The sequence below is a fragment of the Ochotona curzoniae genome, unplaced genomic scaffold (assembly GCF_017591425.1).
Source record: "Ochotona curzoniae isolate NIBS_2020 unplaced genomic scaffold, NIBS_Ocur_1.0 scaffold_3890, whole genome shotgun sequence".
Taxonomy (NCBI): domain Eukaryota; kingdom Metazoa; phylum Chordata; class Mammalia; order Lagomorpha; family Ochotonidae; genus Ochotona; species Ochotona curzoniae.
This window is the reverse complement of record NW_024467115.1, coordinates 19008429-19025148: the sequence shown is the minus strand read 5'-3', so window position 1 is coordinate 19025148 and position 16720 is coordinate 19008429. Positions and strand designations below refer to the sequence as shown.

The window sequence follows — 16720 nt, the reverse complement described above, 5'->3', positions numbered from 1 at the left end:
AGTGGTCAGTCCAGTGAAGACAAACGGTCAAGAACAGATAGGCAGGAGGGAGGGAGGCCTGCCAGAACAGCACCAGCTATTTCCAGGCTCCATATGCTGTGCTTTTCTCTTCCCTAGGGTAGTGTTAAGCACACCAGATATATTTGCACTTTGTTACTTCTACAAACTTCACTGCATTTTAAACAATGCTGAACTTTGAAAAGTGGAATGTTCTAACAACCTACAGATGGGAAAATGTTATGTTCAGAATTCTGCGACTAACTTACTGTTGCCCCAATCTGCAGGTAAATGGCAGAGACAGGACAAAAGCCTGCCTCTGGGACTTGGGCTCTCACAGAGATGATGGCCAAAGAGCTCCTGGTATTGCTTACGCTGCAATAAGACAGTCAGAACTAGAACCAAGTGTGGCATAGGACATAACCATGGGCTTTGAGATTAGGGACAAGGGTTTGCACCTGTTCTCTTTTTTGAGGACTTTGGGCAATTATTTGACGTGGTCATGCCTTAGTTTTTTGCAGGAGGTAATTCCTTTTCTCTGGCATCATGTTTCCCTAAGGAAAAATATTCCAGGAAAATAAGGTTTTGCTCCTTTCTTTTGCCCTCCTCTTACTTACTTACTGCACAGGGGAGCACTTCACCTGGCCAGTGAATTTGGGAGAAGGAGCACAATGGGGATGGTGAGTCCTTCTTCAATCCTCTTCCCAAAGATCACTCTATTCTGGGCAGGCTGGCCTGATCTTCCAGGCTATGAGTCTAACTGGGCAGGGGTTGGCCTTTGAGTGGTGGCTCACAGCTGTCTGGGTGATGATGACTTGGTCTTGTGTTCTCTTGGCTCAACCATCTGTCTTCACTATGTGAAGTGACCAGTTCTTACAGCTGGGCTTTCGCCCTCCACTGCCTGACACTCTGTTGGGGAAAAGGAATGTTGTTCACTGGTAAAAATGAGGTTGATACACAACTTCATAAATTTCTGAATATTAAAGATCTTAAAGGTGAAATATCTTTTACACATTAGATATAAGTTTTAGAAGTGGGGCTTATTATGGTGTGCTTAGGGTTCCATAACTGACAATTAAATCTGAATGACTCCATTTCTAGAAATGTTGGACCAGAACTTCCTCTTGTCCCATGCAGTCTAATCTCATGAAAACAACACCAGCAATCAATTGAAGTTCAACATCACAGAAAATAGTTGTGGGGCTGCCATTATGGCACAGTTAACTGTGGCTTGTGATGACAGTACCCCATATAAGGGTTGGTTTGAATTCTGCCAGCTCTGCTTTTGATCCAGCTCCCTGTTCATGAGCCTGGGAAAGCAGCAGTAGATGTGTCAAGAACTTTAGGCCCTGCCACCCATATAGGAAACTCAGGTGGGAGTTTGGCCTTGACCCAGCACTGGCTACTATAGCCATTTGGTAAGTGAACCAGTGGATGAAAGATCTCTCTCTGTTATCTCCTACAACCTCTGTAAATTTGCTTTTCAAACAAGCAGACAAACTGGTTGATAATAAATACTGCACAAATATAAACAAATCTGGGGCTGGTACAGTGGTATAACAGGCTAATCCTCAGCTTGCCAGCACTGGCATCCCATATGGGTGCCAGTTCATGTCCCAGTTGCTCCACTCCCAGCTTCCTACTTGTGGCCTAGAAAAGCAGTAAAAGATGGCTCAAATTTTGGGACCCTGCATCCATGAGGGAGACTTGGAAGAAGCTCCTTGTTGATTCCTGGCTTCAGATTGGCTCAGCTCCACCTGCTAAGGCCATTTGGGGAGTTAGCCAGCAGATAGAAGACCTCTATCTTTCTGTCTCTCCTTATCTCTGTAAATCTGCCTTTTAAATAAAAATAAATAAAATCTTAAATAAAAAGAAGTAGATGAGTCATGGGATCATTGCTATGGTGTAGCAAGCTAAACTTCCACCTAAAGTGCCTATAATCCCTTAGGGGCACTAGATTTTGTTTTTAAGATTTATTTATTTATAAAGATTTATTTTTATTGGAAAGTCAGATATACAGAGAGGAGGAGAAATAGAGAGGAAGATCTTCTTTCTGCTGATTCACTCCCCAAGTGTCTGCATTGGCCAGAGCCAATTCTATCCGAAGCAAGCAGCCAGAAGTTACTTCCTTGTTTTTCACATAGGTGCAGGGTCCCAAGGCTTTGGGACATCCTCTATTGATTTCCTAGGCTGCAAGCATGGAGCTGGATGGGAAGTGGAGCAGCCAAGACACCAACCAGTGCCCATACGGGATCTTGGCACTTGCAAGGTGAGGATTTAGCCAATGAGCCATTGTGGAGCTGGTTCTTGTACTGGCTGCTCCACTACCAATCCAGCTTAGTGCTGGAAAAGCTTAGTGCCTGGGAAAGCAGTAGAGGATGGTCCATGTCCTTGAGCCCCTGTACCCATGTGGGATACTCAGAAAAAGCACCTGGTTCCTGGGTTCAGACTAGCTCAACTCTGGCCATGCAGCCATGTGGGGAGTGAACCAGCGAATAGATCTTGGTCTTGCCCTCCCTCTATTTCTCCTTCTCTCTGTAACTCTGTCCTTCAAATAAAGTAAATCTTTAAGAAAATAAATAAATCACCAGCAAAGGAAGATTATGATTATGATTTGGCATAGTTTAAAGGGGTGGCTAAATTCCCAAAGGAACTAAGTTTGACCTTCAAAGTTCAAAAATACAAATAATGCCATCACTTTCCTATTTAGCTTTTTGAAAGAAACAGAAATCCTTGAATGAAGTAAGTTCAAAATAACTACAATTCTGCCTCAAACCCAGGAAGCAGCACACTGCAATAGCTATCTCAAGAGGTCAACTTTGGGAGAGATTTTCGGGTCATGACATTCTGGAGAAATGTTTTCTGTTTAGCAGCCACATTTGGGCAGACTCTGTTTTTGGAGATTGTACAACCCGAGCATAAAATCATTCTCAGGTCCAGTTTCGGCCAAAGCAGGTAAACATATTTATCTGCACAAATAATACCTATGGTAGCAGATGTAAATTTCAGCCCGGGGCATCAGCAGGCACACATCTAATACAGTTTTGGCAAGAACAAATATGAAGCATCTCAGGGGGGACCCTGCGGCAATGAGCATCCTCAATGCCCCCTGTTCCAGGACCTTCTCCACCCCAACACATACATGAGCAATGACTATAGAGAGATTGTGAGTTACTGGGAAGCATGCAAGAGCTAGAAGTTCCAGTAAAAATTAGAAACATTTCCGGAAATTTCCTGTGTACAAGACACTGGGGGGTGGTGCCCCTTGCCAACTAGCTTCCCTACCTCTTTCATTACTTTGATGGCTTCCACGCGGTGCTGAGGAGGTGGGTAGAGCAGCACTCGGTGATACAGGGACTGCAGCACCGGCTTCATGGAGTCCAGTGACCCCACCAGCCGCACTAGCTCGGCTGCAAGGTAATAGATGGTGCGAGCCACAGGCCCGCTCAGCGCAGGCGCGGTGCACGAGCAGCCAGAGCCGCGGCCATGGTCAGCGACGCCGGGAGTGACAGAGTCCGACTCCACGCTGGCACTGCTGCTGCTGCTGTGGGCAGACGTGATGGTTTTGTCGTGAATGGGGTTCCCCAGGATGACAATGAGGGCAGGGCACAGATTTTTCCTAGAAAGAGACAGGGAGGTGGTTGGGAGTTAAATTAAAAGGCAGTTGCCAAGAGAAAGGCCACAGCAATGACCAAAAGAGCTGTGTTCTGCCGATTTACTGTCTCCATTTTTGCTGGCTGTCTTAGCAAAGGTCAACTAATTCAAGGGAAGCACGAAGAAAACTCCCCAAGTTTAGAAATGAATGCAAAATGCCAACATGGCTGGGAGGGGGTGTGCAGCTTCTGGTTAGGAGGCCCACATCCCCCACTGGAGTGTCTGGGTAGAGCCCTTGGCTCTGCTCTTGCCTGAAGCCCCCTGCTCCTGCAGGAGCCCCTGGGTGGCCGTGACGATGGCTCAAGTGGCTGGGCCCTGCCCATCCACCTGGGAGAGTTGGATTGAGTTCCTGGCTTCTGGCATCAGCCTAACCCAGTCCATGCTGCAGTGGTCATTTTGTACCAACTTCTTCCTGTCTGGCTCTCAATAAATAAATATAATTAATTAATTAATTAAAACGTGCTGTCTGAGCTATAAAATTCTTTTTACTACTAATTATGACATTATTTCTCACTCATAACCAATTTCACATTCTGAAATGACACTGCCCGTCAGCTTCCTTCCAACCACAAACCAAAGGGCTGAGAGCAACTCCCTGGCAGCCTGAGGCACCTGCCACTTCTGGGGACGTCTCACTGAGTGAGTGGCTGGCCCTCAGGTGGAAACACAGAGTGGTCTAGGGTAGGGCTGGCAGTAACATTCGGCATCTCATGCCTCCTGCAGACAGGTCTGTCTTTATCCGCTTTTACGAACCAAGAACGCAGTGAACCCCCGTCTCATCTCTCACGATTCTATGATATAAGCAAAATGAATGAGGGACTTGGACGCATCTTTGCTCATCACCATCTATTTCTATCTGAATTTGGCTCTGATTCAGGTTAAAAAAAAAAAATTGCTTCTCTCCCTCCACGACAGGCATGCCCAGATGGAATTCTTGGCAGGTCAAGGAACACTGTGGGAAGGGACCGAGACAGAAGGCGGGGAGCAGCCCATGGTGGGTGGGTGTGCCAGGGATCTACTCACCAGATCAGGTCTGTGAAGCCCCTGTGCAGGTGCATGGATGAGGAAGAGCTGGTGAGGACAGACAGAATGCACTCCAGGTACAGAAGCTGCAGCTGTTGACTCTCCCTGCAGGACAGACCCGGGACACGTTGGCACACGGCCAATCAGAGGTGGTATGTGGGAAAATACTGTAAAAAGAGGAGGCAGTGCGATGCACCCAGATCTCCCACAGGGGTGGCAGGACCTTGCATAAAGGGAGAGGGACTGGTAATAGATCTTATTCTCAGGGCACTCAGAAGAAAACAACCTGACAAATACCTTGACATTGGATGTCTCACCATTAGAACTGTGATGCAATCACTTATGTAAGGTACCCAGTTTAGGGTATTTTATTACGGCAACCCTAGCGAACTGATTCATTTAGGAAAGATTTTTTTTTTAGATTAATAATCTTGTCTTTTAAGAACAGGTTTCTATAGAGTTACAGAGAAACAGGGAGGATTTCAGCAAGTTTTAGGAGCAGTAGAATAAACGGCTGGTGTTGTGATGCCTGTTAAGCCACCACTTGCGATGCCTGTAACTCATGTGAGCATTGGCTGTTCCTTTCCAACCCAGTTTTCTGCTAATGCACTAGGGAAGCTGCAGAAAATGGTCTAAGTACTTGAGTTCCTACCATTCACATGAGAGACCTAAGTGGTGCTTCTGGCTTGTGACTTCAGCTTGTCCTAGTCCTGCTGATTACGACCATAAGGGGAGAAAACCAGTGGATAAAAGATCTACCACTCTGTCTTTTATATAATAAATAAACTTTCCAAAATGGAATTAACAAATAAGTTTGTTTCAGTACATTTCTTAAAAAAAATTCATGCATAACTTTTCACAGTATACACTGTCCATGAACTTTTGGAACAATTCTCTTACCCATCTCTCAGCTCTGTTTGTTTTGTTAACATCTTACATCAATGTAGCACATTTGCTGAAGTTAATGAACAAATACTTGCACATGAACCAAAATCTGTAACTTATGCCTGAAACTTAGTTCTTAACACTTAATTGTCTTTCAAGAGATCATTTACCACATTATTTTTTAAATTCCCCCCAGCCTTGGGTCATCTTTGCTGCTTTCCCAGGCACATTAGCAGGCAGCTAGATTGGAAGTGGAGCAGCTGGAACTTGAACTGATCCCCATATGGGATATTGGGCACTGAAGGCTATGGCTGAAAGTGTGCCAGTGTCAACTTTCCTTCTTCATTCGTTAGGAAACACAGTTTTTCAATGGGCAAATTATTGTCCCCACAATTAATATTCTGGGTTTCCTAGCAGAGCCAGAGAACAGATGATATCGTGGGAATCACCTTGTCATTCCCAGGTTTGGTTTCTGCCTCAGCGCACCTGCAAGTGACAGTCCACACAGGTGGCAGAATGAGAGTCAGGATGAATTTAATTTCCCAGGACACATTTTCTACAAATGCCTCACAAATCTCCTGAAGATATTTTGCTCATGAATCTAGTGTGGCATAGCATATTCATAAAAATGAGAAACTTGCTGATAGAAATCAATTCTAGTCAAATCTTTTTGATTGGGGAGGGAAATATTAACTTTTTAGAACTGTACCTATGAAATCTGTTCTCTTTGTGTTAATATTTTTTAAAAAGAAAAAAAAATAACTATCAAAAGGAAGCCTTGTGCTCTTAGCCATTTAAAAAACAACTAGAAGAGGAGGACAAGGGAGAAGTAGGCACGTGACAGGCAAAGTATGAAGGTAAGGAGAGAAGGAGAAAAAAAAAACTTGAGATCTTCCTAGAGGCTGTGACTGCCTCATTGAGAAAAAGTGGGGAATTATAAGATGAAGCAAAGAATATGCATCATTAATGCTAAGTTAAATACCCAAAGATTGACACCATGCTCTAAAACCAGTTAGTAAGTTACAGCGCTAGGTAAATCCTTGTCCATGGCCTCAGAATCAAGATCAGTTTTCATGTTTTTAGAAGGTTATAAAACTAGACCAAAGCAAACAGGAGACAGAGATACAGCTGGCTATCCCTTATCCAAGATGCTCTAGGCCAGAAGTTTTGACGATTTTGGATTTTTCCAGACTTGGAAATATTTGTGTAAGTTCAGTACCCTAATTCTGAAAATCCAAAATCTCAAGGGCTTCAAGGTTTTTGAAGCAGTTTATATTTTGTATTTGTAGACGAGGAATGCTCAACCATACTACGTGGACTTCTACAGGTAATGTTTGGTGATCTTTATTCTAAGAAGAGTTCATTGGTCCAAAGAGAAATGTACAAATGTACATCACGATCTTCAAAGATTCCATGATTTTTGATCTTTGAATCAAAATGTCAGAATGTCTATCCTATCTTTTCAGGGCGGAAGAAGAGCCAGGGTCAGGATGATTCTTCCCCAAACCTATCACTGTTTGACAGCAGGTAGGTGATAGCTGGAGGAAAGGAAAATAAGAAAGAATTAGCAATTTGGAGCCAAGAACAGACTTCATATTTCTAGCTTCCAATTCCATAAGCTTCCCTACACTTTTGGACAAGACATTGTTCCTGACCTTAAACAACACATTCTGTATTATTTTAGACTTGACAGATAAAAACCACAGACAGTGCACCAGTGGGAAATACTAAAAATGAATAACAGCACAAGAAACTGTGCTATAGTAAGTTAATCTAAGAGACCATATGGGAGGGGCAACCCCTTAGGAAAGATCCAGAAGGAATTTCTATAGGAATGGACCAGAAGTTGAAGCCAGATCTTGCTTCATGGAAGATTTGAGGAGGGGCTGCATGCAAAGCTTGGGTATGGAGGAGGAACTTTGGGCCTAGAGGTTTGTGGTCAACACCAGATGTGTAGAGGCACCACTAAGAGAGGGTGGTGCAGAGGTGGGCAGATGCCAGAGCAAGCAAGGCCCTGAAGACTGCTAAGTCATCTGGGTTCAATTCCACAAGTTCAGGCATGACAATACCAGGTTTGCATTTAAAACACTCGTCTCATCTAAATGCTTTAGAATGAAGACTGAAGGGGGCTACATGGAAGGACACAGTACCAGTTAGAGGTAACCTGAAACATCAGTTCCAGAGGGCTGGTTTTGCTATAGTCTCGACTTAACCTTTCTGATTCTGGACTCATGCTGAAGAAGAAAAATCATTTAACGGTCCAATGGAAACATACCTCTTTCTCAAATTGTCAGGCCAGTATCCTGACACCGCAGACAGTAATAGGGATTCTGTTCCTGACATCACTGGCAGGTAGTCTCAGGAAAGCTTCCAGTGCTCTACAATTCTGTGACTACCTTGTAAAGTGTGTGTGGCAAACAGCACAAGCCAAAGGCATCAGGCTCACCAACAGGGATTGTACTGCCAAGGTAACCGCTTGAGTCTCCCTGGAGATGGAATTTGGCAGGTTTTCCTTGTGTTGCAGCAGTCAGGAAAACAGTTCTCCCAGCCTTGCTGAGTTATGCCACCAAAGCAGCTGTTTAACGTGTCAGCGCCGTCTCCTTCTGCCCCTCACAGGCACACACGTAGCAGAAAATGAACAGCATCACCAGCCATAGGGATGGGGCGCTCTCATCAGTGATAGTGGAGGTTCCCATCGCAGCTGCACTAAACACACTATGCCCCAGGCTGCTTTCATAATCGCTGCTCTCCCATCCCTGCCATCCTAGGGTAATGGACTCACGATGGAAAAGACAAAACCTCTAGAGGCGGACTTATGACCAGGAGAATTGAACAGCTGAGTAAGACAATGAAAATCCTAGCAAATCCATTAAACTTGATCACCGCATGCCTTAGGGCCATCTATGTTGAAATACCCAATGAGAAACCTGAGAAAAACATGAATGTCATATGAATTATTTTCTCCACTTAAAATCTATTCTCAGATTGTACAGCTAAGAAATGCTTCCAGTAACTGATAGAAATCAAGAAACCCATGCTCTTTGTCATGTATAAGTACATGTCTGCAACAAACATTTGTACAATGCATTTTCTCAATGATTTCTAATTTTCCGATGTCAGAAGCTGAGTGTTTCTAACTGCAGCGCGAATTAGAATTAGCACCAACAATTCTGAAAAAGTAAACAAATCTGCTTAGCGATAAAATATACCAAATATTTACTACATGCTCAGCAACTATGTAGTTAAAAAAAATGTATGACTAGCAAAATTTCTAAGATGATGTCAAAACTAAATGTCTGATCATCACACAACAGCCATAACCTTCAACTCTCCCAGGTAAACCAGATGGCTGGATCACCCTAAAGTTGGGGTTGTGCAGCTGACAAATCTCTCAAATCTCCCAATACCCTTCTGCTGGATGTCACTGAGGTCCCCTCGTTGTCCAGGCTCTCATTTACAAGTCACTAACCTGGCTTGACCTCAGTGTTTCTGATGATCCTGGGCTAGTGGCCACTGGCAAGTCCTCTTTTTAAAAAATATTATTTTGAAATAAAAATATCAGGATAAAAGTCTAACTGTATTCTATATGTAAAAGAGCCAATCAAAAAGATTTGTCAAGCCTGAGAACTAAATATACGCTAAGGAAATAAAAGCACCAAGGAAGCAGGGGTGGAGACTTACAATGGCATAATGTAGAATTTCAGATGAAGACCCTAAAATGAGGAAAGGAGGATATAATGAAGACATTTATAAATGTCTGTGTCCCAAGTAATATGGCATCTATAGTTTAAACTATATACATAAAAAGTATTATATTGAGCCTGGCACAATAGGCTAATGGCTAAATCCTCACCTTGTATCTAGGATCCCATATGGGCACCAATTTGTGTCCCGGCTAATCCGTTTCCCAACCAGCTCTCTGCTTGTGGCCTGGAAAAGCCGTCCAGAATGGCCCAAAGCCTTGGGAGACTGCACCCACCTGGGAGACCTAGAAGAAACTCCTGGTTCCTGGTTTCGGATCAGCTCAGCCCATGCCCTTTACGGCCACTTGGGGAATGAATCAGAAGGTGGGAAGATCTTTCTGACCCTCCTTCTCTCTATAAACCTGACTTTCCAATAAAAAAAATTTTGTAATATTATACATATGCATATATGTATACACATATTATATATGTATATATACACATATACACACATAGTGTATACACTTCCATATATAACCAAAAGCGTGGTATTTTTCTTTCTGTGTCTGGATTATTTGACTTGCTATCATGACCTCCAAATCCATCCATGGTAGTGCAAGTGCCAGGATTTCATACTTCTTAATGGCTATCCTAACTTGAATGTCACATGTGTAGAGGAACTAGGCAGGGCTAGGCAGAAGTTCATCCTAGAAGACATCTGGTTCTCTGTCAGGGATGCAGAGAGTGACTATAAAACCCATCCAAACTGGGATACTCTGAGGACAAAAGGGGAAGACTTTCATTATTACACAACAGACATATCCTAAGACTGTTCCAAGTAAACCAGGTGGCATGGGGATCCCACAGATGGGGTCACAGTAGTTGGTACTGGAGTGCTCTGGTGTGCCAGCTCCACTGCTCCAACTCACCATGGTCAGGAAGGGCAGTGACCTAAGCAGGCTACAATAGGAGCCAGTCATGTCACATCTGCCACTTGCCTCCTTCCTCAGACCTCACCAGGGCATTTAGGAGGTAGGAATCCCAGGAGTGTAGGAGTGAAAAAAAACCCCGAGAGTAGGAAGAAAGGGAAGAAACGAAATGTATTTTGGGGGGTGTATATGACTCACAAATTAAATTGACCTCTTTATGTGTATTACAAAAAAGGATGGCAGCGTTGTGGTGTAGCAAGTTACATTGCCACCTACAGTGTATCCATATGGGCACCATACGCTTCACTTCCTACCAGTTCCTTGCGAATGGCCTGGCAAAGCAGTGGAGGATGGCCAAGTGCTTGGGTCCCAGCACCCACATGGGAGACTTGGAAGAAATTTCAAACTCCTGTCTCCTGGCTTTGGCCTGGAAAAAACCCTGGATGTTGTAGCCATTTGGCAAAGTAAACCAGTGCATGGAAGACCTTGCTTTCCTACCCTCTCTCAATCTGCAACTCTGCCTTTCAAAGAAATAAATCTTTTAAAAAATAAATTTTATTATGTATATTTAATACATAAAACATTTATAAATACATACAAGAGAACTTGTATGTATTTAGGGAAGGGAAGGAAGGGAAAAACAGAATCAAAGATAAGTTGACACAAAGATGTAAATCCATGTGTAATTTATTCATAATATGCATTTTCAGGAACTTTCCAAAGGCCCCTTGTGTGTATTTGCATATTTTTTTGCACTAAAATTAACTTACTCTTTTAATAAAAAGATTTAGTGACTTTTGGAGCACAGCTGAAGTCCTCACCTTACAAGCACCCAGGATCCCAAATGGGCGCTGGTTCTAATCCTGGCAGCCTTGCTTCCCATCCAGCTCCCTGCCTGAGGCCCAGGAACACAGTTGAGGATGGCACAAAGCCTTGGGAATCTGCACACATGTGGGAGACCCAGAAGAAGCTCCGGGATCCTGGCTTCGGATTGGCTCAGCTCTGTCTATTGCAGCCACTTGGGGAATGAATCAATGGATCGAAGATCTTCCTCTCTGTCTCTCCTCCTCTTTGTATATCTGCCGTTCCAATAAAAATAAATATATCTGTAACACAAAAAGATGTAGTTGTTTTTATTGGAAAGACAGATTTATAAAGAGGAGAAAGAAAGATCTGCCATCTATTGGTTCACTTCCCAAATGGCCACAATGATTAGAGCTGAGCTGATCCAAAGCTAGGAGCTTTTTCCTGGTCTCCCACATGGGTGCAGGGCCCCAAGGGTTTCTAGGCATCCTCTACTACTTTCCCAGGCCACAAGCAGGGACCTGGATGGGCAGTGGAGCAGCTAGGACACAATCAGGCACCCATAAGGGATCCCGGCACATGCAAGGCAAGGATTTATCCAATGAGTCATCGAGCTGTGCCCTTTACTTGCTTTTAAATTCTAGTTTTCCATGGGCTTTTTGAAGTATTTGGTGTGTGTGTGCGTGTGCATGTGTGTGCAGTAAAATGGTTACTAAAGAAACAAATTTACATACTCATCATGTGAGAGTTACTCATTCCCAACACATGGGGGCACTAGCTTCCCCAATCCATAGCCCTTTCTGCTTCCATAGCCCTTCCATAGCCCTTTCTGCTTCCCAAATACAGGGCTAACAATTTTCAAAAATAAAATAAAAAAAATCCTGCGTCTGTGAATAACAAAACAAAACAAGCAACGGCATCTTTTAAGTATTGTTTATAGCCTTCACCTGCACTATGCCTTAACTCGAGTCTTTTGACTTATTCAACTCCCAACTTAGTGGAGCAATAGGCCTTTGAATATAATGTAGATCAAAAATATGTATGTCAAAAACCAAAAAGAAAGAAAAGCAGAAATAGAGAGAACATGGTGAGTGGTAGAGGCAAAGAGAGGAAGGGAGGGAAGCACTGTGTTCTTAGAACTGTATCTGTAAACTGCACTGAACCTCTTCTTGTAATCATGTCACATTAACATGTGAATTGATGAGGAAGGGAAGAGATATGGACCCAACCTAGTATCCATCAACTGATGAACGGATGATGGAACACTATGCAGACATGAAAAAGAAAAATAGTTTGCTATTTGCTGCCAAATAGATGACGCTGGAGATTAGTGGGTAAAATAAGCCAGACAAAGGACAATGCCATGCTTTTTCAGTGCTTCCGAGCTGGGCACTGCTATTACTAGAGGTTGGGGACAGGGAGAGTGTAGACAACAGGTACTAAGACACAGTGAGATAAAAGTAACAAGTTCCCATGTTTTAATCACACAGTGTCATGACTGTAGTTTACAATGTCATTTCCCGGATGAAGAACTGGAGGGGGAACCAGCAGGCTCTGAACACAACGGTGCATGTAAAGACTCGCTGCCTTATCATATGCTGTATCTTTGCATTCAACTTTTGCAATATACAAAGTGCTGTACAAAGATTACATGGCAATCCAAACGCTTAAATAAAACTTCAAAAAAAAAGTTTTTGTAGCGCTTTTCAGAAAAGTTAAAGACCTTCTTCGTGTCTATAATTAGATTATTTTTCTCAACTCATTTCTATCTTTATAATTCCACAAGTGCCAATTGGGCAAGAGAAAGAAATAAAGGACATTCAAGTTAGAAAGGACGAGGTCAAATTGTCAATGACTGCATATGATTTTGTGGTAAAAACTCCGAAGACTGCAATAAAACATTAATTTATTGAAACTAATAAATTGAGTAGATTTGTAGAACATAGAGAAAGCAGTAGTTATAAAACAGCATATTATCTAACAAAGAAATCAAGAAAGCAATCATATTTCCAACAGCTATAAAAGACAATGACAACAACCCAAGCAAATAAATGTAACCAAGGTGATGTAGGATTGCTATAATGAAAAGTATTGAATACTGATACAAGAAATTGAAGAGTACAGAGAAAAGGGGAGATACCCTATGTTCAAGAATTCCAAGGATCAATATAGTAAAATATCCACACTGCCAAAAGTAATGCATGGATGCAATGGAAACTTTATCAAAACACTAATGAAAATTTCAGGCAAATTGAAGCTACCAGTAAAATGTGTATGGAACCATTAAAAAAAAGCAATCTTGAGCACAAAGCAGGAGATATTATATCATCTGACTTAAAAATAACGTACTGCAGAGCCATAGTAATTAAAAACTACGGAATTGGCATAAAGAGAGCTTAGAAACAAAGCTGCTCATTATATCCAATTGATCTTGACAAAGGTGCTGTGATGTTTGAGGAAGGACAGTCTTTCTGACAAATAGTGCTGAAAATATTGGCTGTCCACCTGAAGCAGAACTTCCCTCCCCCACTTCTCACCATGTTAAACAAAAATGAACTCAAAAGAGATTAAAGACCCAAACATAAGACTTGAAACAATGAAATAACTAGAAGGAAACATAAGTGAAAATTTCAGGACAATGCAATGCAAGAAGATTTCTGCGTCAAACTCAAAAAGCAGAGGAAACAAAAAAAAGATAGACACCGAGTTTCAGCAACCTAAAGAGCTTTTACAGAGCAAAGGAGACAATCAGCATTAACAATACACAACCTGCAGAATGGGATAAAACAGCCACAATATTTGCAAGCTAAACATGGGTTAATAGGTTAATACCTCAAATATGTAAGTGTAAGAACCCAAATACTCCACAGCAAGCAAGAAATACATATGTACATACATAAATCAGTTATCAAATGGGCAAGTGACGGACATTTTGTTGGCTAAGACATCCACCGAGATGTCCATGTCCAATGCAAATGTGTACTGGGTTCAAATCCGAGCTTCCTGTTACTGTAGATTCTGGGAGCAACAGGTGATACTTCAAGTGGTTGCTTCTCTGCCATCCACAGGGGAAAAGCTTGAGTTCTCATCCCTGGCTCTAATTCCAAACCTGCCTCAGCTGCTGTGGGTTAGTGGGGGAGTGAACCTGGGAGCTGTCTCTGTCCCGGGTTTTTCTTTTTTAAAAAATATTTATGTATTGAAAGAGCTACAAGAAAAGAGAGGTAGAGTGAGGAAGAGCAAGAACGAGGAAAAGGAAGAGAGGGAGGGAGAGAGGCAAGCTGGGGGGGAAGAGGAGGGAAAGAGAGGAAAAACGAACTTCCATTTGGTTGTTCACTCCCCAACGCCAGGTGGTGTGACAGCCAAGGTCGAGCAAGACCTAAGCCGGAAGCCAGGGATTTCTTCCAGGTCTCCCACGTGGGTAGCAGGAACCCAGGCACATAGGCTACCTTCTGTTGCTTTTCCCAAGCTATTAGCAGGGAGTTGATGGGAAGTGGTGCAGCCAGGACACAAACCTGTAACATATAGAATGCCAACACTGCAGGCAGCAGCTTTCACTACTATGCCACACTGCTGGCCATTTCTCCACTTTTTGAATAAATAAAATTTAACAAAACAGAGAACAGATTAAAATCACACATTTTCAAAGGATACATACAAGTGGCCAACAGGTATGTGAGGACCATGTTTCCTAATCATTAGGGAAATGGAAAGTCAAAACCACAAAGAGTGGGCCCAACATGGTAGCCTAGTAGCTAAAGTCCTTGGCTTGCATGCACCAGGATCCCATATGGACACAGGTTCATGTACCAGCTGCTCCACTTCCCATCTAACTCCCTGCCTGTGGCCCAGGAAAGCAGTTGAGGATGACCCAAAGCCTTAGGATCCTGCACCTGTGTGAGACCCAGAAGAAGCTCCTGGCTCCTGACTTTGTATCGGCTCAGCTCTGGCCATTGTATTCAATTGTGGATTGAATCAGTGGACAAAAGATTTCTGTCTTTTGTCCACAGGGAGGTATCATCCCAGTCTAGTTAGCCAAGCGATTATCAAAAAAGACAAGTGTTGGTGAGGAAGTCAAGAGAGAACCCTTGTGTTTGCTGGTGGGAATGTAAATTAGTACTAACACTATGGAAGGAATTATGGAAGTTCTTTAAAGAGCTAAAAATAGAATTACTATAGGATTCAAGAATCCCACTATTGCATAGATATTCAAAGGAAATGAGATCTGGGCTAGAGATACATACACATCCAAGTTTACTACAGGGCTCTTCCAAACAGCAAATAAATAGAAATGACGTTATATGCCCAGGTGGACAGATGCACAGATGAAGTGTGAAGGAGACACGCTCTCACATGGAAACAATAGCATACTCTTCAGCTACACAAAAGGATAAAACCTTGTCATTTGCAATAACATGGAATTCACTGTGCTCAGTAAAGGAAGTCAGCTACAGACAGGCATGTATTGCTTCATGTCGTTCATATGTGGAGCCCAAGGAAATTCGTCTCACGGAAGCTGAAAGTACAGTGGTGGTTTCCAGAGGCTGGGGAGAGAGGTGGTAGCAGAGGGGCAAGGAGTTGATTGATGGGAACTAAGGCAACAACTCTTTTGTAAGTGACATCACTACCATTATAAGAGTAAGAAGTTCTGCTATCATTGCTGTCTAACATGGCAACTACAGGTAGCAATGATGTGCTCTGTATTTTTCTTTAAGAAAGCCAGAAGGAAATTTTCATCACAGAGTTAAATATGTAGATATATTCACCTGTTTTGAACTTAACAATGCATGCATGCACCGGGACATCACACAGTATTCTAAAAACATGTACATTTTTTTTTTTTGTATCAGGTGAAAATAAACTTCTGCAAGCTAACATCTTTTGAATTACAGTCTGTTCTAGTGACCATAAATGATGATCTTTTGTTTCTTGTTCTAATTCAAAGAACACTGCAGTACCTCTGTGGTGGCCTGTACGGCCGCAGGGAGTGATTCATGACCCACGCAGCTGACCACGGCTTCCAGCCCGTGTCGGAGAACCTGAGCCCACCCTACTGTGGCTTTCTTAGAGATGCCGGAGTTGCTTCCTTAACTCATTGCATGCAAAGCTGGGGTAGCAGCTGAGCTAAGTGAACTAATATTAACAAGGCAACTAAAATGCAAAAACTGAGAAGTCTATAAAAAAAAATTAACTGCTTAAACATACATATGAGCTCCCAAGTCAGATGAAGCAGTGTTACTGACTAGAGGAGGAAGGCGTGGCATGGTTCCCTGAGAAGACTCACAGAGCAGAAAGCAGAGCTAAGTCTGAGTTAGCAGTCTGACATCGTCCAGCCCAACCCCACATTTCTTCCACTCCACTCCACACTCAGGAGATGAACTCTTACTCACAAGACACTGGTTTCTGGCTTTCTCACCAGAAAAGGATACACTTTGGTAAAGGTTTTTGACAATTTGGGATGGTCCCTGGCTTCTGTGTGCGCTTTTCAGAAGGGACAGGTGGATGCCCATGCGGAAGCATCCTTATTCCTGGCACCTGCAATTGTTAGTGATGCCATGGACAGACATGAGTTTCGCTCCAGCCCAGGGATGAGCCATTTACTTACTTTATGGAGGCCTGCAGCTTCTCACACAGCACCGTGAGCACAGATACCACGTCATCACAGAGGGACTCCACTGTGGGCCCTTCAAAACACGGGTGACAACCATTAGACTTGAGGGGTGCTGACAACTCATCTCCACCCCACCA

The 16720-nt window shown here is 43.0% G+C and overlaps 1 protein-coding gene across 1 annotated transcript in view; it reads right to left on the bottom strand.

Moving 5' to 3' along the window:
• ARFGEF3 (ARFGEF family member 3) overlaps positions 1 to 16720 on the bottom strand; it is a 159757-nt gene that overhangs the window by 52343 nt on the left and 90694 nt on the right. Inside the window, exons 8-10 of the mRNA XM_040965252.1 lie at positions 16578 to 16656; positions 4675 to 4779; positions 3283 to 3616 (exon numbers count right to left, since the gene is read on the bottom strand). Of these exons, the coding sequence (XP_040821186.1) occupies positions 3283 to 3616; positions 4675 to 4779; positions 16578 to 16656 (518 nt within the window). The remainder of the gene's footprint in view (positions 1 to 3282; positions 3617 to 4674; positions 4780 to 16577; positions 16657 to 16720) is intronic.